The 21,824-nt window shown below is 52.0% G+C and overlaps 1 protein-coding gene across 1 annotated transcript in view; it reads left to right on the forward strand.

Moving 5' to 3' along the window:
* Window positions 1–8,128: 8,128 nt before the first annotated feature.
* HYDIN (HYDIN axonemal central pair apparatus protein) overlaps window positions 8,129–21,824 on the forward strand; it is a 129,105-nt gene continuing 115,409 nt past the window's right edge. The window contains exons 1-6 of the mRNA XM_080552306.1: window positions 8,129–8,568; window positions 8,998–9,077; window positions 15,650–15,778; window positions 16,461–16,586; window positions 17,883–18,002; window positions 20,636–20,770. Of these exons, the coding sequence (XP_080408432.1) occupies window positions 9,039–9,077; window positions 15,650–15,778; window positions 16,461–16,586; window positions 17,883–18,002; window positions 20,636–20,770 (549 nt within the window). The 5' untranslated portion in view covers window positions 8,129–8,568; window positions 8,998–9,038. The remainder of the gene's footprint in view (window positions 8,569–8,997; window positions 9,078–15,649; window positions 15,779–16,460; window positions 16,587–17,882; window positions 18,003–20,635; window positions 20,771–21,824) is intronic.

A 21,824-nucleotide genomic window follows, 5' to 3' on the forward strand; every position in this document is an offset into this window, starting at 1 on the left:
TAATGGGAAACCAAAGCTGTGTGGTGGGGCTGCCAGCTCTGCGTCAGGTGAGGCCTGCAGTGCTGAGCCTTGCCTTGCAGAGCTGCAAGCCTGGGTTTGCCTATTTTGTCATTTTATCATTTCTATTTTTTTTATGGTTACTGTCTTATCTTCTAAAACCCCATCAGCTTTAAATAGTGTTATTTGTGGCTTGGCAGCTTCATTCTTTCAGGTCTTTGGTGCCCTCTGTGCAGACCCCTCCACCTTTCTGATCAGCCTTTAATGCCATGACAGGCTCCAACCTGCTTTGTGTTGAGGAGGTTTTCCCCTCCGCTTTTGGGGCCGTACGTTTATTACAAAGCTGGCCTTTTATAGGTGGGAAGGTTTCTCCCAAGGAGAACCTGCAGCAGGTGTTGGGGGCTGTTTTGGTTGCTGGCTGTGTTTTCGTGGCTGTTCTTGGGATGTGTGAAGGATGGAAGGGGTTTGAAGGAGAACCTCAGGAGCCTGTTAAACAACTCAGCTGGGTCAGTCTGTGGAGAATGAAAACTTGCCCCTCTGCTCCTGCTGCCAAAATGTGATGTGCTGGGAGCCAGTGTGGGGACATTGCTCACGTAAAAGATATAGAGTCTGATAATACGCCCAGCTCAGGGCAGAGGCTCTTTTTAGGGATGCACTTGGTGCCCAAACACTGGTTTGGATCCAGCCCGGGGCAGCCTCCCTGTAACTGCTCTTTACCAAAAGCTCCCAGTTCTTTCGGCTAAAGGCAGCCAGATACAAATACAGTCAAATATTTGAGCAAAAGACGCTCCAGTAGTCCATTTTCAGGCAAAACAACAACAGCTTTGGGGTTTTGCTCGAGTTCAAACTCTGCTCCTGTGGCAGTCTGAAGGTGGCTAATGTATCCAGCCTGTGAAGGCAACTGCCTGGAGCAAATGTAGCCACGCTTAGCTTTTTGTTTGTTTTCCTCTGTGCTTGCTTTGCTTTGTAACTTGGCAGCAGAGCTGGCAGCTCGTGGTCGATGTGGTGCTTGCAGCCTGCCCCCAGCACCTCCCGGCGCGGTGCTGCAGGGAGCTGCACCAGCTGGCCTGGTGGTGGCAAGGAAACCAGCTCTTTCCTTCAGCGCTTCACAAGTGATAAATAAAACAGGCTACTCCTTGCACATCACTGCTTCTGGGCACCTCGTGGTGCTTTGTAGCTGCTGTAACGGTGCCAGGTGCTCCTATGGGCTCAGGCTGGGTTTGTCCTTTCTCTGTGTCCTGCTTACAACCGTATATTTTTCATCTTTCTCTCCCTTGGTTCAAATTACAGAACCGGATGTTGGTGTTTGAAAATGCCCTGCAGGAGAGGAACTGGACCTGTGGATGACATACTTGCTGAGAGCCGAGGAGATCTTTAGCACAGACTCTGGACCAGTCCTACTACAAATGAAGCTGCCAAGTGATGCTGGAAACTGCAAGCTGTTGTAGACCAGGATAGGCAAGTGAGGGCTTTTTCCTCAGCCTGGAGAAGCTGCAGGGAAGGACTGCCTCTGGCATTCAGCTGTGGGCCCTGGAGCTGACCATGGCAGCATCCTGCTGGGCCATAGGCGCTCAGCTATTACCGTGTGTGATGCCAAGCAGTACTTGGGCTCCTGGAGGCCAGTTTCCCTGTGGAGTTGCTGCCTGGTCTGGCCAAATCTCTTCCTGCCCCATTCCTGTTTAAGGAGCAGTGCTGCTCGTAGCATCTCTCCCAGATGTGGGGAGAGGGGATGGGGATAGGATGTATGTCGTCTTCCCCTCTCCCTGTCCGCTTACTGTGTTTCTGCTCTCCAGGAGAGCAAGGGAGACAAGGTGAGATGCTATGTGCTGAGGCTCTGAAGGAAGTCCTCTATCGTGGGTGGAGGAGAAGAGGACCAGGTACTCCCCAGCTGGGGAAAAAGCTGCATGTGAGGGAGGTGAGACTGACCCCTGCTCTGCCTCGGTGGCCATGAAAGACCACTAAGCGAAGACTACAGAGTCGTGTGTGGCATATTTGTCCTCTGTATCTCAGGGACTTCAGGTGGTCTTCGGCTACCAGGGGAAACGTGGGGCCAGGACAGTTGGGATTGAGGTTTTCCTGGGGTTGTCACTGTTATTGGACAGCCCCATAATGGTGTAGGTGATCAGTCCCTGGACACCTGTCCCCTTTCTTTAGACTGAGATGCTATGTGAGTGCTTTGAGTCAAGCCTCCATCCAAAACCTGCCTATTACCCTGTGGCCTTATCTCCTGAGAATGACAGCCTCAGTTATTGCCTCGCTACCCTCTGCATCAGAGATTCCCCTTGAACTGTGATTAGCTTTTTGAGGCTTATATATTTTCTTGTGCATTTACCCACTAAGACAGCTGGCTGGATTAAGTGGTTCCATAGCATTAAGGGAAGAAAAAGAAACAAAACGCCTAGGAGGCATTACATTTGTGGGGGACATGGTCTTTGCTCTCCTTTAAAGAGCCGTGGAGAGAAAACAATTTACTTTTTTTTCTAATTTAATGGCTGCACAGATAATGTCAGGGTCTCCAAAATGTACGTATTTCACATATTGTCATGTTGTCTCTGAGAAGAGATGGAGAAGAGAGCTCAGGTTTTGGAAATGGGACTGAAAGTACGCAAAATGTAAGGAAACAATAGATTCCTGTGATGGGAATAAAACAGGAGAAAAGCAAACCCAGGGCTGTGCACTGAGGTCTGTGCTACCAAGAAAATCAATGTTCTCTCCTACAACGTGGGATTGAACTGCTCAGAGGAAGGCGGGGGGAATGTGGCTAAAAGGAGTCAAGTTTTATTCTCCTGTTTTCTCAGAGGGGAAAAAATGAGTCCTGCTTGAACTGAAGAGGATTATTTGGGACGTCACGAAGTTGCAGTTGGGTAAATGACCTCAGTGCTGTTATTCAGCAGGAAACACTTTGATGGCATCTAACATGTAACTTTATTGTTGTAGATACTGCGGGGTTGATGGGGTTAGCACAGTAATGATGCCAGGAGAGGTACACTTCTGAGTGCCTGGTTCAAACCCACCTGGGGGCCCTGCTTTTGGTGTTCACACGGCAGGCAGTGCCAGTGTCATTGGGCCTCTCAGCTCAGAGCCTGTGGCAGGGCCTGATGGCACTCTGCATCCTCCTAACACTGCAGCAAGGGAGAAGTTAATAATGCATTGTGCCGGCCTGTTGCCCTGCTGTGTGCTTCTTTGTTTCTGTAGGAGGATAAGAGCGATGTAAACAGCATTTCCCAGGGGCCAAGGAAAGGATTTTCAGCCCTGTTCAGCAGCAGCCTGCATGGACCAAGTTATCTGCACCTCTAGAGAGAGCAGGGCAGGCAGGTTTGCTCAGCCCCTGCTGGGATGGTGACTTTTTTGGGGTGCTGAGGGAGCAGGGTGGGGAGGGAGATGGCCGGATTCTGTGCTGGGCTGTACTCGGGTGTCACCCCCCTCCCCTTCCTTGGGCTTTCCCCTTCCTTGGGACATGGTGTGCTGCTTGGGGCAGAGCAAAACAAGGCGTGGGGAGAGGTAATGCTTCTAATTAGGAGAGAATGAGACAAACCTTAGCAGAGACTTGTGCTTCTTCAAGCCAGAAACACAGGCAGCCAACTGGGAGGCAAGTATGAATCAGGAGTGATTGCTCTGAGTTGAGCTTAGTGGTGGCACTTGGGTATCGTGGCAGAAAGCAGTGGTGAGCTCCTGCAGCAGAGGGGGTGTTAGCAAGGGAAGAGGGGCTTGTTAGTCCCTTGGGAGCAGAGGGGTGGGAGCGGAGGAATGCAGAGGGGGCAGCTGGAATAGGTGGATGGGGCAGTGATGTGAGCCCTGTACTTCATCTGAGCTCACATTCCTGAGCATCTATGGTATTACAAATTTACTTTTCTAGCCTGAGAATATCTTTGAGAATGCAGGTGTCCTGCTATAGCTGCTTCATTTGGTGATGAGCTTGCAAGTCTCCTCTGGAACTGATAATCCGTGTCCTGAGGAGGCATCCTGGAACAGACTTGGTCTTGTGTGCTTCAGTCCTGATGTGTGTATGCTGGTCAGTCCTGCTGCTAGGTATGATGCTTTCCTGGTGGCGTGATGCTTCCAAGGAAGCAAGGAGGGCTTGCTTGGCCAGCACATCTCCACCATCTCTGGCCTGCACTTACTGCTGAGGCACTTGCTCCTCTTGCAGGAGCCCACCCAGATCCTTCCAGTCTCGATTCACCACCATCATGGCTCTCCTGTGAGCCGGCTCTGGTAGCAGGGTGAGGATTTACATCTTGTGGATGCAGAGTGTGTGTGCGAGTGAAGTGAGTACCCCCTATATTAATTTGAGGTCCATTGCTGGTTAAAAAAGGCAGCTTGGCAGGGTTGTCTGCTGTCTGTAGAACCATGGTTATGGTGAAGAAGCTACTGGAGAAGCTGGCTGTGGTCTCCCTCTGCTCAGCTGCCACCAATGGAGGACAGCCTGGCTGATGGTGTACACCTGCAGTGACACTTCCCTGCTGTCCACTGTGCTGTCTGCTGAGAAGTGATGTATTCATTTCCCTCCAAGTCCCTGCCAGCTAGAAAAAGTAATAATCTGCAGTGTTTACCTTCTCTGTTCTCAGAAATTAAGCAGCTTTGGCAGAATGTATGTGTTTTGGAAAATGTTGGAGCCCCCCAAGGGTTTTGTGTGCAGAAGCTGAGAAAATTGAATAAAACAGTGCTTTGCACAGGGAGCATGCAGTCCTTTGGCTCCATCACCAGGGTCTCTGCAGCTCTCCTCTCACTGCATTAGCTTTCATCTGCTTTCTGTGAGGGTTTTGAGTGATTAAGGTCTTGACAAAGGGAGTTGACCCTTCTCTGGGCTGGCTCCAGGGTTACCCAGCCCAGAGAGGTGCCTGAGCCAGGAGCAGGGCTGAGCCCGCTGGGTGCTGTGATTCTCCAACCTGGATGGCTAAAATGAGCTCCTGCAGATGGCCTTGGTGTGCCTCTACAAAGAGAGGACCTCTTAAGTGCTCTCATCTGGAATTTCCACAGGGATAAACCACGTCCCTGTGTGTCCTGGCATCGTTGCCCTCCAGTAAATGGGTTTGGATATGTTCAGCCTGGTGTACGAGGTCCAGGGTTTGGCAGATGGAGTTTTATCTGGAATTGAGGTAACTTATGTTGTGGAAATGCTCACCTGCTGCTCTTCATCCAGCGGGCTGGTTGGTGCTCAGCTGGGTGAATCTCTGCACAGCTCTGCCTTGGTACCAAGGTGGTTCTGCTCCTGCTGTGGCTGGCTGCAGCCCTGGGAAGGCAGAGTCTGGATGTGGGAAGAGGAGCCATGGAGAGGAAGGCTTTAGGGTTGAGGTCAGTGCACAGGAAACTCTTAGCGTGGTTTATCCCTACCCAGGATATTTGAGCTCCCCTATCCCAGGCTTCTCCTGTGCTGTTAATTCTGCTTTATTTCTAGAACTTGTCTAGAAAGAAAAAAAAAATGCTTAAACTTTGTGCAACACCTACAACATCTTGACATGCCTTAATCTATGTGAAAAAAGTAAGTGAAATAATCAGGCATCCTTATTGTGGTGTCCACTGGGTAAAGCGGGTGTAAGCAAACTGACCTGCACCCACTGCTCTGAGACTGATGGAAGGAAAGCACCAGCTGGGAAGAGCTACAGCTCACATCTTCTGGGCACTGACCTCAGAGCCCTGCCGTTCCCTCTGCCTGTTAATGGCTTGCTCATCTCTGTAGCAGTGTAGGGACCACAAGGGAAAGACAGGTCAGCCCATAGGTAACGCAACTCTCGGGTCAAAGCACGGTGGGAGGATGAGCTCAGGTTGTTCCCCTGCTGAAGGCAGTGCTGGGACAGGATGCCTGCCTGGCCAGAGGGTGATTTGATGCCCTGTGTACCAGGGGTGACTGATTGCAAGGATTTGAATCTCTTTTCCTTGATACTTTGCAGACACTTTAAGGAACGTCTGATTCTCAATGCATGTATGTGTTACATAGCTGTGTACCTCTTCCTGTGACAGTAGGAGACCCTGGCCTGAAAGCTTTGTTTTCCAGAATGATAGGTTACCTCCGCAACTGTTCCTGACTGTGATGAGAAATTTCTGATATAAGACGTCTGCTGCAGACTGATGGGAGAAAATATCTGCTAGCCTGGTCCCCTTGTTTAGGGGACCGGAGGAGCATCCTTGAGGGGTGCAGGTGGCATCCTTCAAGTTGCAGTTGGGCACCTGAGAACCAGAGATGTCCTGAGGATACCAATGCTAAAGACAAAATAAACTGAGGGACAACTGATCACCTGAGAAGATGAAAAACAGTCTGGTAAAGAGGAAACTGGCCTGAGAAAGTGGCAATCAATGTGAGAAATAACATTTTTGTTCAAAGAAAGTCAGTGAAAATGAAAACCACCATCACCTCTTGGCTGTCTCAGGAGGCAGGGTGAGGTTAATAGCACCTATTGGTTACCTGGCGTGTTGGTGTCCTACGCCCGCTTAGGTCTCTGATATAAAATGGTCTGATTCTTACCCCAAGTGGAGATTCTCAGAGAAACTTCCCATGGTGTTTGTGCTCCTCTTGTTTTTGTTTTCCTCCTCAAACAGGCTGCAGCTTTGCTGGAACATTGGGTTAACTCTGCTCCACACACCATGATGTGGATCAGCTTTGAAGTGAGGCTGGTTTGGTCCTCTTCCTGGGGTGGTGGTTCTCTTGGAGATCAGTTTTAGACCCCTTTTAGGTTGATATGACCTAGACCCCCTTTATGGCATTACTTTGAAACATCTAGTACTGATGGTTTTATGATTGTATATGTACATAATCTGTCATAAGCATAGTATTGGTAAGTATAACCTGTTATAAGCATAGTCCTGTTAAGCATAGGCTGTTGTAAATATATTTGCTTTTATGGTATTAATTTAGTAATCCATAAGTATTAATTCATAAGTATTTTTCACTGCCATAGTATTATTGATAAACTGGTATTGTAGGTTCAAACCTATATTTGCTGCTATATTACTGATTTTTTTCCTACCTCTAATTGCCTTTATTATTTCTAACTGCTGCTACTATTAATTAGTGCTATTGTCTTAATATCTACCACATATATTTGCCTTATAATCGCAGTATACTTGCTAATGGTGATTTGTGATCTGTAATAAAGAGCAGCCTTCAGAAATAAAGCCTCTGTGCCCTTGTGTTAAGGAATCCTGTGTGCTCCCTGTTGTGATCCCTGTACACCTGTGGGCTGGGTAATCCCCACCTGGGGTTTGTGACATGGGGACACGAGGCACAGGCTGCCAGGTGCAGGGCGTTAATGGCTGTGGGCCTGGTCTGTTCCAGTTACTTAGGCAGAAGCCTTTTTGTCGGAGTGTTTAGGGAAGATGAATAGATATGTTCTTTTAGATAATTATTTTGCACTTTGCAGTCCTGTGGCATTTGCCCAAGGCTTAGTTTGAGGTGTCTGGGACTGATTCCTGGCAAAATACTGGTGATGCTCACTACAAATGAGGAATTAATTTCCAGATACCTGATCTGGGAATGTTCTCACTTCCCATTGTATGAATTCAGTTTTCCACTGTGGTCCTGTCAGCCAGTGAATCAGTTCTTTCCTTAGCTGCAGGAGCATTTGTGGGTTAAAATGGTCATGAGGGGTTGAAGCAAAACTTGGGGAGCAGTGAACTCCCTTTAGCCCTGTGTCTGACCCTGCACAAGTGCCCTGAGCAGAGGCACTCAGGTGAAACGTGTTTGAGCGGACCACAGTGATGGAGCTCGGAGCCACCTGGAGCTCCTTAGTGATGGTGCGTGGGACAATCTGGGCTCAGTGATGAGTCTACAGCTGTGTGAGGCTGCCCTTATGGGAGAGGGTTTGTTACAGAGCTTCTCAGAGGTGGGGCTGTTTCCCCAGGGGCGACAAGGCTGTGCTGTGCCAGGCTGGGTGCTGCAGGAGCCCAGCAGAGCAGGTGAGCTGGGGACCAGGCTGTGACATGGGGCAGGAGGGGGCACCTCTGGGAGCAGACGGTCCCTCCGGGGGGCAGTGCTGGCAGCTGTTTGATTTTTTTTTTATATAGGATATTTAAATATTCTCTCTGTCATCTGCACTTCCATCTGGCGTGTGGCTCTTTGCACGACCAGTCGTGTGTGGTGGCTGGTGACAGACCTGGGAGAAGCGCAGGGCTCTGCTGTGAGTTCCCTGATCACCGCTCAGTTTTAGCATAAACACAGGGACCTGGCTGTGCTGAAGGCTGTGCTGGGGGAACCTTTGCTGCGTGCTTTCCGTGGTCATTATCTGCTTTCTCCAAGCCTCCGTTATTACTCTGAGACAAGGTGCTGCTCACCACCTGTCCCTAGGGTCTGTGCCTGTTTCCTTACAAATACTGGGGCAATAAGAGCAGGGAAGCACAGCTGGGTTACAGCAGGAGGAGAAGGAGCATCGGGCCTGTGCACGGGGTGGGTGCCGAGCGTCCCCACACCCGGCTGTGGCCCTTTGCCTCCCACCCACCACACCGTCCCGCAGCCGTGGCCTCGCCGCCCGTGTCCCCGCTGCTGTGGTGACGTGAGGCCTGCTGGGCGGCCCTGTTGCTTTGGGAACGAGGAGGGCAACAACAGCCCGGCAGCGACAGCGCTGTGCAGCGGAGACTCGTGTGAGTGCGTCCACAGAGTGAGGAGGGTGCTTGTAGGGGGCCGGTCACTGGCCCCACAGCGGGGTGATGGTGGCTGCGTGTCCACATCCCCTGTCCCGGATGAAACGGGGGGGCTTTTGGTGCAGGGACCTGGGGACTGGTGCGCTGGGGGGGGAGTTGGGGGAGGTGGGTGGGACACAACCCTATGCAGGCCCATGGATCAGGAGGGGACGCGGGTGCCTGTGGGGCAGGGTGGCCTCGGCCCTCCCGATATGTGGGGCAGTCAGCTGTGCTTGCCTCCTGTGGGATCTGCTCCCCTGCGAGGAAGCTGACTTTAGGGGTGAGATTGCCCCCAAGGAGTCAGATGAGGAGCAGGATTTGGGGATTTCTTGCTCCCCAAAAGCGAAGGATCCTAATCTTTTCCCTTTCTGCCCATCTCTGAGCGTGCAGACCCGCAGCCAGGCTGGAGATGAGCCGTGGAGGGCAGTGGGATGCCCAGCCTGGCTCCCAGATGTCCCCATGAGCCCGAGGTGAGTCCTGTGGGCCTCCAGATGCCTGGTTCTTGTGGGGATGTCCCGGCCTTAATTATAAAAGGAGGATCAGCACAACCTGTAAAATGCTCTGAAGGTTTTTAATGAAAAATGCAGCAGGTGGCATAGACCGGAGAGTTTTGTGGTTGCCTCTTTCCTTGCAGGATTTCCTTAAATCCATAGGTGACTTGCTAAGAGACAGTTCCTGGGCACACCTAGGGGAAAACAAAAATGCTTGGTGTCACCGTGATCCCAGCAGGGTGCGGACTGCTCTGAGTGGGTTCGGGAGCCTCCTGTCCCCTGTCCAAGGACAGGAATCGCTCTGTGAAGCCAAAGAATTTGGCATGAGGCTTGAGCCAGCTAAGGTGGGGTTTGAGGACTGAAGAGATTGCTCCTGCCTTTGCTTTTAGTTGGTTGCTAGTCTCCAGTTTGGTGTCTTTGAGTTGAATTTGTGCTTAAATTTATGTTTATGTTCTTCCAGAGATCAAAACTGCACTGTGAGAACTGGGTATGTGAATACATATAGCTGTATTTCACAGAAGTTTTTGAAGACTGAGATTAAAACAGCTTGATTTGGGTGGAGGTTGGTAGGACTTGGGCAATCCAGCTGAGGCCGGGTCCCTCAGGGTCACTGCTGGCGAGGGCAGCTGGTCGGGATGCCAGCAGCATGCAGCCTATGCTATGGGCTGCGGGCTGGTGCTGCAGAAGCTGAGAGCTGGTTCAGAGAGGGACACTGGGTCTTTCAGGGATGCTGGCAGCCTCCCTTGTTCCAGCTTGGGTTGTGCAGGTAGGTGGTGGATTAATTAATTAATGCGCATCGGCAGAACTGTAGCTACTGTTCACATGCTGTAAGGCCTTGGGGAATGCAGAATTGTTTCCTTTCACCTGAGCTGTTGTAAGCTAGCACGAGTCGTGTGTCCTAGCACTTCTAGGGTAAGAAATCACATGTGGATACAGCCTGATATTCATAGGAGTCTTTCTGTGATTTCCATGAACTTTGGATCAGGTCTTGACAGTAGCTAAACAGCGATACTGCTTGGCTAACTCTGGCTGATTCGGTGTTGCAGAGAAAGCTCTGACCCCGTGCGTGGCTGCTTGTTCCTGACGTGGGCATCCATTTCTAGTCCTTTGGTTTGTTTTTCCACCCCCAAGTTGTCAGCTGCTTGGAAGCTCTGCACTGCAAACCAAAACAATGTTCCAGGTGCCAGGAAATAAGTAAACAGAAAGGGGGAGCTGATGCCAGTTGCAAAGCCAGCATAGCAGGGATCGAATGCTGGGAGAGGCAGCCAGGGAGGGCAAATAACACCAGAAATACTTGATGCAGGAGCCACAGTTGCAAATTACAACATGTGGGGCTGGGGAGCCTCCAGCAGACCCTTGGAAGGGAGTTTGGGCCACCTCAGTGCCAGCTGAGAGCTGGCTTAGCAAAGTACCAGGAAGGCATAATGCTAGATTCCTATTAATTATCTCGGCTGTGGTAGAGCTTTTGTAATAAATTGCAGGATGACAGCACTTAAGTGATAAAATACGGAGGGAACAGAATATAAACGTGGCAGGTGAGGCTTCCTGGGTAGTGAGACTTGATTTAGAAATCACTGAACCACTTAGCAGTGAGCTGGAGGGGCAAGAGATTAGTCCTGGAAACTCCGCTTTTCCTTTCCTGGCTTCCTTGAGATGCTGTTTATATGGTAATTATGGCTAAGCAGGTGATTTCTAGGCAAGAAATGTGATCTCGCTACTTAAGCCTGAGCGGGGCAAGATGATTTAGCTGAACAAAATTGTTCAATAGCATCGTGATGCTCAGTTTTAGCAGACCTCCTGTCTCCCTCTTCCAGCAAAGTGTAATAGAAAGGCCAATTATCCAGTTACTCTGGTGAGATGCTTTATCTCTGTGGGAGGAAGGAGGAAGGATTTATTGGGTGTGCTGAAGGAGGGTTCAGCCCCAGCTCTGCTCCCCTACTATTGAACTGGGTGCTGCAGTGCACAGCGTGCTGGTGGGCTCAGGGCAGGGAGGGCCAGCAGTCGGTGTTGGACCAGCTCAGAGGCTGCTGCTGCAGCACAAATGGCATGGGGTCCCTTGACATAAGAGTGCCAGCACGTGGCATCATGATGGGAACAAAACTGCCTTTATATGAACCCCTGTTTTTTCTTAATGTCTAAGAAATCGGCTACTTATTCCTCATTTCGTGTCTCTTCTGCGCAGCATCCTCGGAGAGCTGTTCAGTTTTACTTTAGAGGGAAACTGCTGGACAGATGCATGAAGGGATTTTGGATGCTTTAGGGCCATATCTAAGCAGCTTCTTCAGAAGAGCTTTTGCCAAGCTCACAGGCACCAAGGGGCCCCTCTGTGCCCCTATTTGCTGCTGAACCGTCTGAATTTCCCAGTGCTGGCAGTACGGAGCTGGCCTGAAGCCCTGTCTTGTGCCTACAGGTCCGTGCGGGTATGTTGGCTGTGTGACCCTGCGCTATCTCATGAGCCGGGTAGTGTTTGGAGGTTCATGCTGCTGCCCTGAAGAGGTGAAGGTGCTTTTATCGACCCTCAGGGTAGCTCATGGCCATAAGTGCCTGGGAGCAGGGGATGCTGTGCAGGCCCCTTGTTGCAAGGAGTCACTGCAGCAGCTGTGAGCCCACATCATGAGACAGATCTTTTTCCTGCTCTCTGAAGATGTTCCTGGTCTCTTCTTTCTCTCTTTTTTTTTTTTTTTTCCCTCCAGAGACTGCTTAGCATTGCACATTAAATAGCCATTAGCTAAAAGACTTTGTGATCCAAGGGAGCAGAGCCCACCAGCTCTGCCGCTTCCTCCATGCAGCACTGCTGGGAGGGGAGGCAGTGACCTTGCCGGAGCTGGCAGCCAGATGTCCAAGGTGCTCTGCTGGGACGTGTGGGCTTGAATCTCCAAAGCTGAGGAGAGCCTTGAGCTGAGCTCTCCCCTTCTCTGGGGTCTTACTTTAATATGGGGGGGAGGAAGCTTCTCTGGAAGGGGAACAGTCAGAGCAGATGCTGACCTCGGTGCTCCGGCACTGCCCGGCTTGTAGCTGGATCTTGGCCAGGCTCAAGCTTGGGTGTGTCTGGGGACAGAGCAAGACATCAAAACCTTGCTTCAGATGAGATCCTAAATTCTTTTCGCAGCCAGAAAACCTGCATCCAAACCCAAAGCTTTGTGTGTCTCTTGAGTCCATAGCTAGCACCCAAGCTGGTGGAGCAGCCCGGCTGGGGCTCTGCCCCTTTGTTTAATGAGGGCAGTTCTGTTCCTCCTTTCCTGGTCGCAGGCTGGCAGCTTCAGTGACTCGTTTGCTCCTTTGCCATGGCCCCGAAGCTGGGAGCAAAGCATCAGTGCGAGGCGATGCCCTGCAGGAGCTGTGAGGGTGCTCGGTGCCAGCTCACGCTGATGGGATGCTGCTGCCCAGGGGGGGCTGAGGAATTTGGTTTCCTCCATCTGCCCGGCAAGGCGGAAAGGTTTGGGCTGAAAGCAGGAAATTGGTGTGTCTACAAGTGCTAATTGGAACGAGCTCATCAGAGAGGTGTTCACCAGGTGTGGCAGCAGCAGAGGACACCCCCAAAGGCACAGAGTACTGCGGTGACAAGGTGCTGTGCCCCTAGGTCAGGGTCCTCCCGAGGTGAGGAGAGCAGAAATCAAATCCCTGCTTTGTAAGATAGCGCAGAAACTTTTTCTTTGCTCTTAAAGAAATGATTAGCTTGTCTGCGGTGTCTAAATTAATTTGTCTGATGTTCTGTGATGTTAACAAATGCTACTCGAAGGCGTGCTTTCTGATGCTGCCGCAATCATTCACTGCGGAGTGAGATGTTTAAGAAATAGATGGGCTGCAGTGGTTTGCAAGGCTGTAACTCTTCTGAAGGCATTCAGTGACATCAGAAACTGCTGGAGTAAGGGACCAAGTCAACCCACTGCGATTCTGAGGAAGTTCAGGGCAGAAAGCAGCCTCCACTCCAGCCTAGAGCTGAAGAAATCAAAGCCCCAAATGCTTGAACATGTTTCTGTGCCCTCAGTGTGGGACTGGTGAGGGTGGTGAAGCCCCAGTTTCCTTGCTGCCTTAGTGGGTCCTTCCTAGTGTGCTACTTGCAAGGTGCTGAGCTTGGTTTTGTTGCTGTGTCCCTGTCCCTCGCGGTGTTTTCTGCCTGGGGGAACCCGTGGAGAAACCTGAGCAGGAGGGAAGGGAGGCTGGTGGGGATGCTGTGTGTCCTGGAAGCCTGTGGGGAGCTGGCTCTGCCTCCAGCCTTGCTGCAGGACGAGGTGCTGCTGCTCTGAGAAGCCTGATCTCCCCCCTGGAGCAGGGGGACCCCAGCAGCAGCCAAACCAGAAACTTGCTGTGTGTCACGCTGAGCACTCCCCTTCCCTGGGTCCGTGGGCTGTGCCCCCGCAGGGCTGTGCCGGAGGGTTGAGGAGAGGGGGACGCAGGCAGCCCCCTTTCCAGGTCCCATTGGTTGCCCTCCGGGTTCCCTTGGGACCCTCGGAAGCCACCGGCCCCATTGGTAACTGCCCCCAGGCAGTTCCGTTGTGCCAACGGCTCCCACCGGGCTGACCAGAGCCGCCCTACAGCCCCCGGTGGTTTGGGGAGTGAGGCCGGGCACTGCACAAAGGGAGTCCTCCCCGAGGAGCCCAGGTTACCCACCCGAAGGTCGAGTCCCACCTTGCTGGTCGGAGGGGCTGGCAGCTGCGCGATGCTCAGCGGGCTCTGACTGCACGCCTGGCCTAAGGCATGTCTGAGGAGGTGGGAGGGGGTTAAGGAGCTCTTTCTGGGGGGCTGCTGGCGGTGGGCAGGTGGCCGTGGGCTCTCCCCAGCGGGCAGAAGTCGTGCTGTGCCGCGTCCCTCTTGTCCCACCTCTCCAGGGAGTTGTGGCTGGCTTCTGAGCTGCCCCTTCGCTCCTGATGCACGGGGAGTGGAGCCCTGGGGCCCCATGCTGGAGGCTGGGGAGAGGGGGGGGACCCGGGAGCACTCTGGAAATAGGCGCCGTGGGCATGATGGACAGGATTAATTTCGAGCGGAGTGAAATTACGGCTGGGAAATTGTAACAAATAATCCAGTTATCCTCAAGACCCAGCAATAAAGCACGGAAATCCAGATTAATGTTGTATCATCCCCGTTTAAATTTCCCTTGAAAAATAGTTATTTCCAGCTTGAAATCCTAGCTCTTTGCTGGAACGTGTCCCGTGCCTGCAGGACAGGGCTGCGCTCTTGTTCCGTACAAGGACAGAGGGGTGCAGTATCCTTAGGTATCTGGCTGTGCTTTTGGGGTCTGGGGCTGCCTTTTAGTCCCATCCTTGTCCTACCCGAGCACTGTATAAAGAGGCCGGTACCATGAACATGTACAATACTCTTTGGGGAGTGAATTTAGGATCTTCCTGGGGCTGCTTTGTCTTCGTCCCTTTCCTGCACACCCCCTTTGTGTGGCCGGGGAGATGTGGGGAGGGGTGGTCAGGCTGGAGGGGGGCAGCCCATGGCCCTGCCAGCCCCTGCCCCTTGTGGAACGAGGGTCTGGAAAACTGCAATTATGAAGGAGTCTTAAGTGGCCCTGCTTTCACACATGTTGTGTTTACATTTGAGCTAATTGCTCATGTTCTTTTAATGGTTTTATGCTCTTATTTCTACCGTTACAGCCTGTAGGGAGCTTTGGGTTGGGTGTTAAGTGAAAATTAGGGCCCTCATTCTCCACGGAGAAATGCTCCTGGGCACTGGGGTAATTTCATGCCTGGAAGAAATCCTATTTGCTGGATAACTTTTGTAACTTAAAACAACCAAATTAGCCTTGAAAAAGGATAATTTCCCATCAGAGTATGGAACTCTGTGCTCCAGTAGTTAGAAACGTGGCAAAGCTCCTTGCACAAAGGGAAAACTTGGCTGGTAAAGCAGGACAGGGCTGACTTGGTTAATGTGTGGGGCAGCCCTGATGCCTGACTTGAGGGGGATTAGTGGTGAGGTTTTGGCTGCTGGGGGGGGATGAGCATAGCTGCTGAGAACTCAGAAGTGTTTTCCTCTTCACTGTGCTTCACAAAGCAGGCAGGGGCGTTAGCTTTCTGCTCAAGAAGGGTGCTGCAGCCTTGGGACACGGGTGCGTCTTGCGGTGCTCTGCGAGCGGGACTGTCCGGATCTGCACCCAGGACCCCTGCGTGGCTCATGGGAGGGAATGCTTGTCGGTTACCCGTGCCAGGAAGGAGGTGGCTTTTAGTCAGTAGGAACCTTTTAGGAGGTGGTGGGAGGCTCTTTTTTTCCAGACATGAGCATGGATAAGAGGAGAGTGGATGCTGCTGGGGATCCTCGTGCTCTTTTCTGGGTAGGAGAGGTCATATCTCCTCGTTGCCCCGTGAGAGTTAGGACAGTTCCCAGCTCCACCAGAGAATCGGATCTGGAGGCTTCAGGTCTCCAAGGGGCACTTTGTATTGCTGCGTTGCTTCCTCCTGTGCCAGGTGGATGTGAAATGCTCCTGTCCTGGCTCCGTGTTGCCCTGCGCTCTGCTCCGTGATCCAGCCGCAGCCTTAATGTGGTTCTTGCCTGGCAGCACTGACACCTTCCAAGTTGTCTGGATTTTAAAATCCCCTTGCTGCTTCTTGCAGGCGACCCAAGACATGGCTGCCAGCAAGCTCCATTGCTCCATGGAGTCCTCCAGAAGTCCCGATGGTTTCCAGGGCAAAGCGGTGTCACCTCGTAATCGGCTGGTGGCCGAGGCAGAGGAGCCTGTGACAGTAAGTACCTGCTGGGGCCAGGCAGGAGTGCATGAGGCTGGGTTTTTTGAGCACAGATCCAGCTCTGCAAACTAGAATGGGATGAGGATGATCCCTCATCACCCCCCGATGCCTCCTCTGCGTGTTGGTGGCTACCTGGTGCTGAGGCTCTGTCCAAGAGATGCCCCTGCAGGCTTCTGTAGGGGTCCATGAGGCCAGTCCAGGGAGCGAACAAGCATGGGTTAAAATGAGATGAATGAGGACTTGAGCCTGTTCCTGTCCCCTTTGGCATTGGCACAGCGCTGCTTCCCTTGGCTCGCCCACCAGGGACACCCTGCATGTGGAGGGGTTGTGAGCACTGAGCAGGGGGCTCTGACAGCTCCCCCCCACACTCCTCAAAGGCCACGGCTCAATCCAGTGACGCTAAAGAGGAAACAAATACCCAAAGAGCAGAAATCCCCAAACATGTCACATTGAATCACAACAGAGAGGCTAATGGGACAGAGCTGCTCTGTTAGAGCGAGTGTGTTCCGCTCTATATAATTAATTTACTGGTGATGAATATTTCAGCAGGTAACTTACAGGGCTTCCAGGACTGTCCTAGTGGCTGTGAGCACAAATTATTCATTGGTGGTGCCTGAACAAGAAAAGCCTTTCTGCAGAAAGGCATTTCTGCAGCCCTGGCCGGTGTCTTGCCTTGCAGCTGACTCCCTCTGCCTTCCTGAAGGAGATGTCCCTCACCACCCAGCAGAGGCTGGCCGCCGCTCGGGACACACGCCGGCCCCACATTGTCCAGCTTCTGGACATGAGCGAAACCTCCCATCAAAAGGTAGCCTTTTCCTGCCCTTTTCCTTGCTGTTAGATGTGACGTTTGCAGTGCCTCTCTGAACGCCCACATGGCTAGGTGCTGGTGCCCTTTAGAAGTGCTGCTGGTGGTGGGGTTCATCCTGCCTCGTGCTGGGGGAAAGGCAAAATGCTTCCTGCCCTGCTGAGATGTTTCAGTGCTGGACCAACATAAATCCTGCTGAAATCAGTGAGGTTTGCTGGAGGTTAGCTGCCCTTGCTGAAGCACAGCACTGGAGGAAGGATGGAGCAGGCCACGAGCTGTCTTTTTCCATCCTCTCTCTGAAATGGCCACCTCCCCTCTCGCTTGGGAGCAGTCGCTGTCACGCTTGGGGTCGTGGCTCCCCTTGCTGGTGGCAGCATTGACCCTTGGAGTCTGTAGGCCCTATGCTAATTACTCAAGCTCATCAATAAAAACACCTGCATCAGTACTTTGGGCTGGAACAGCAGCTGGGATGCCTGTAGGTGCCTACAGCTGGCAGGGTGGGTGGATGTGCTGCATCCACAGCAAGGCACCTGCCTGCTCAAAGCTGCTTCTGAAGGGGCTGCTCAGTGTGCAACACGCTAGTGAGAGCTACTGAGCAGAGAATGGGCAGCCAGAGACCTGTAACGAGTTGCTTCAGGATTGTCCTAGACTGCGCAGGAGGCGGGGAGCAGCAGTATTAAATAAAACAATAATAGAATAAAATAAATCATCCCTCCCAGTAAAGCTCATAGGAGAAGGGGATGTTGGGTTCAGGCTTGCTCAAGTTTCCAGTAATGCTGACAAGGGGTGAACCTTACGAGCATCCAGCATTCACCTTGTTTGCCTTTTTCCTGCCTCCTCTGTTGCTTTTTTGGCCTCCCCTCCTACGGTACCCTTTTGTGCTTGCTGGTTTCTAGGCTCCATATTCCCATAGGCTATTTGGGGACCCATGGGACTAGATTTGTCTCAGTCTTGGGATGAGTTTTACCCTGTCTTGGAGCCCCACACAAGCTCTTGGGCTTGGCTTCCCCCCTGAGTGCTCACAGCTGCCTTGGTGAGCACTTGGGAATGGCATGGCCATGTTAGCAGGGGGCTAAGCTGGAGGTGAGTGCAGCCTTGCTTTTGGCAAAGGCCTCCTGGAGAAACACCTCCAGAGACGCCTGCTTAATGTGCTCTGGTAACTCATGGTTGCTTCAGAAGGTAGGTGGGTGAGCTGCTGTTTCCTTAGAAGAGCTGGGCAGGTGTCCCCCCCAAGACAGTGCAGTGCAGGATGCCCCTTCACGTATCCCTCCTCTCACAGATGCCTTGCATCTCCAGTTCTCAGCAGTTGACCTGGATCAGAGCTTGTTCCAGCCTTTCCCCTCGGAGGTGGTGTTTCAGAGCTACGTCCCCTGCGAGGTCTACGAGGTGCCTCTGGTTCTGAGGAACAACGACGTGGTAAGTGTGGGGCGCTGGGGGAACAGCGAAGTACTGTGCTGGGACACAGCATAGCAAGATCCCTGCTGCAGCACAGCACGCTCAGAATAACACGTCTCATCTTCATTTTGTGAGGGTGTGGAAATCTTCCCATGTTGTGGGGATTCTCCCCCTGGCGTTGGCTGTGCATTGGTGGGTTCTACCCCAAAGGAGCTCTTCCAGTCACATCCTTCCTCTGGAAAGCTCTGCATTGGTGGCATGTTAAGGGCTGCATAGTTCTTTCCTTCTTTCATTGTGCTTTACCTTGAAAGCTCCCCTTTGGGCTCCTGCTAAGCTTGATTTGGTTCTGTCCAGGCTTTTCAAAGATGTGGTGCTCTGCTTCCCTTTGGAGAACTACACCATGTCCAGAGCAATGTGCACAATGTGCTCTGGAAGGTCTTTACCTTTTCTTGAAATAACTCTTTGTGCATTTGGAGATTTTCCCAAGGAAGTTGAGAAGGGACAAGTTAGAAGATGTCAGCATTTTTCCTTCCAGTGTAAAGAGGAAAACGGAGACCGTGCCGGTTTCCACAGGGGAACATTTGCTCTTGTGGGGCAGATGCTGAGGGTCAGGTGGGAAGAGACCAGAGGGAGGGAAAGGAGATGGGTGCTGGGAGAGAGCACTGCGCGTGTGGGGGCTTCTCTTGGCGTGTAGCCGTAAGTGTGCTCGGAGCAGAGGCAGGCCAGAGAAAGGCAGGTGGCATCCAAGAGATGGCCCCATGGCAAAGAAGCATCTGAGCACTGAGATGTGCCCGAGGGGAGGCCATGAACTGGCCCCCTCCCCAGTCTACCTGCTGGGGGAGACGGGTGGGCACAAGGGCCCTTGGGGGGATGTGGCAGGTGGAGGAGCAGCGAGAGAAGATGAGTGTGCCCGGAGACAGCGGGGTGACTGCAGGCGCAGTGTAGTGCCTCCCTTATTCACAGGGAGCTCCACTCCTGACGCCTCCCTTGGGAATATCAATAAGATGCAGCTTGGATGCCCAATATTTGCACAGTCTGCACAGTGATCTTGGGCGCTTGGTGCTGTGGGTGTCCTCTTTCCTGGTGAAGACCCCCTCAGTTCCTTTTGCTACTGCTCTGCATTGTTCCCACCAAGTCTCTTGGCTCTGGCCGCCCCGTTAGCCGTGCGGCACTTCAAAACGTTTGTCTCTGCCAAGTGTCGGTCAACAGGCAAACAGTTAATCTGCTCTATTCATGCTTCCTCAAGTGGAAAAGAACATCTGCATCAACATTTCTGCCATTCCCAGTAAAAAATAATAAACTTGTACAGCCGCACCTTGGGATTTGTATGCCCTGCTGAGGGAGACAATGTGTGAATTGTTGATTTTTTTTTATTATTTTTTCCCCTGAAATGAGTACGTTCCTGAAGTTATTAAGACCTCAGCCAGTGGACAGCACTGCTGTAAAAGCAGGATGAGCTCTAAGGAAAATCTTTGGTGTATTTTGTCATATGGAGATGACAATCCCAAGAGGGGCTGTTGTATTCTAATTGTGTTGGCTTTTGGTAGTGTCCTGGAGAAAATAGGACTGTGCGCTCCCATCGCTTTCTCAGCAGGTTCTCTGAATGATGCTGCCTTGTACCATGCAGTAACCTGAGACTGCTCTGTAAAATCCAGTGTGTTACGGAGAGGCTCTGCAACGACTTGGGTGCAGAAGTGTTTTGGTGTATACATACTGCCCTTGTCTGTTGTAAAGATGTTTTTCCATCTTCAGGCTGCTCCTTACCCTCTGAGATGTTCTGGGTGGCTTTTGCTGAAACCAGGAGTGTGTGCACCCATCTTTCCGGGGACTCAGTGACCAAAACGTGCATGTGGTGGGGAATGGGTTCCTGGAAGCCACTGCCCTAGGGTGTTGTGGAGAGCCAAGGGTATTTGGAGGCTTCAGGGTGGCCTTGGATGTGGGGTACCAGGCTCCTGAGGGTGCTGCAGGCCCGATGCGTGTTTCCAAGCCTTGTGTGGGGTCGTTGCTTATCAAGGAAGCTGCCTGCTGGCTGAGACTGCCTGTTTCAGAGGCTGAGATGAGCTCTGGGGTGCTGGCGTCAATACCCATGCACTAGAGGACGCCAGCTTGCTGTCTGGAGACTGTCCTGGGGGGCAGCAGCAGGCAGCGCAGTGCCCGCAGGGACCAAGGCACGCAAAGCTGCTTGGCTGTGATCACCAGGCAGCCTCTGGGGAGCTGGGATAGGCTCTTAATGAAACAACCACCCTGTGAGTTGGTGCTGGCTGTGTATGTCAAGGCAGAAAATGCCTCTGAAGCCCGTAATTGATAGGCACAGCCTGGGGGGAGGAGGTAATGGTAGTCCAGCTGTCCTTCACTCTGGCAAGCTGACTGCTCTCGTCTCCTGGATCAGCCTTCCCAACGGGAGTGTTGTGCTCCCTTGCTTCTTCACAGCCCCCTTCAGCAGCTCTTAGTCACCCCCTTTTTTTTTTTTCTGGGGTCATCTTTGCCTTCCTATGTTCCTCCTTTTTATTCCTGGTGTATTGCACAAATGTACCTCCAGGGCTAAAAGTCCTTTGGGAAGGTGGTTGAGGGAAGATGTCACCTGGACAGGGTCATGTCTTTTCTCTGTTTCCACCTGGGCTGCAAAATCTGATAGCTTCACGTTTTCCCTGCAGGTTCCTCGGCTGGTGAAGGTCGTCCTGGAGAGCTCACCTTATTTCAAGTTGATCAGCCCCACTGACGTGTGCCGTAAGGTGGCACCTGGCATGCCTTCCACCTTCCGCATCCTTTTCACCCCTGAGGAGAACAAGGTGAGACCAGAGGTCCCAGGAGGTTGGTGCCTTTTGGTGGAGTGTGAACCCATGGGGCTGGATTTGGAACAAATGAGGAGGTGTGGGTTTGTGGACTTTTCCTGGTTTCAGTGGGGTTGTGCTGGATTCAGAACTGGGAGAAAGTCTTTCAGCATGGTGGAGGTCCTACTCAAGATGTAGGCTCTTGTTTTATGCTTCTTTTGTCCTTCAGCGCTGGAACATTTAACGTTTAATTGGTGTGGCTGTCTTTGTGCATGTTGTGGTGAGGGCTCTACTGATGGGCACCCATTCCATGCCACTGTGCTTGTTTCTGCACCAGGACAAATGTGCAAGGTCTCTTGGGGTATGGCTGCTTGCTTATCTCTTATTTGCTGCTTAGTTCTGCTTTAATTTCACAATATGGCCCTTCCTAGAAGAGTAGTTATAGACAACTACAAAGGAAATGTCTTGTGGTCCCTAGCTCGCTGTGCTTGTGGAATAATCTGTTCCTTTGGAGGGACTGAGAAATTATTTAACATCATTAATATTTAGGGTAAAAATTGGGTTTGCCTAGGGCAGTTCTACAAACTACCCAAGTGACACCAGAGTTTAGTCTCATGATGTAGGCTTTGTGAAGTACACTGGTGCCTTTAAAATGTGATTTATCAGTATTAATTACTGAGTGTTCACTTTTGGGGGTGGTGGAAGAGGAAAATGGGTTCCCACAAAAGGCATTTCAAGCTTAGAGGGGCAGCAGAGCGATGTAGGAACATCACCAGAAGCAGAAGTTGGGTGGGATGACCCAGAGAGCACTTGGGAGATGCAGCACCAGCATGGTCGGGAGGTGTACAGTGCCTTGCGGCCCCCCCCGAAAAGGGGCTCTGGGTGACCCAGGGAACTGGGATGTAGGCACCAACTCTTCTGTTGTGGCTGGGGAAGTCGTCCTGGTGCGGGGCTGCTTTATGGGATTTTCTTGCTGTCATTCCTGATTCACGGGATGGAGCACAGAGCTGGGCTGCAGCTGAGCCCTCAATAAGCGGTCATTGGGAATGTGCTGCATGGTTGGGCTGTCAAA

Source organism: Anser brachyrhynchus (assembly GCF_964034855.1).
Source record: "Anser brachyrhynchus genome assembly, chromosome: 12".
NCBI lineage: Eukaryota > Metazoa > Chordata > Aves > Anseriformes > Anatidae > Anser > Anser brachyrhynchus.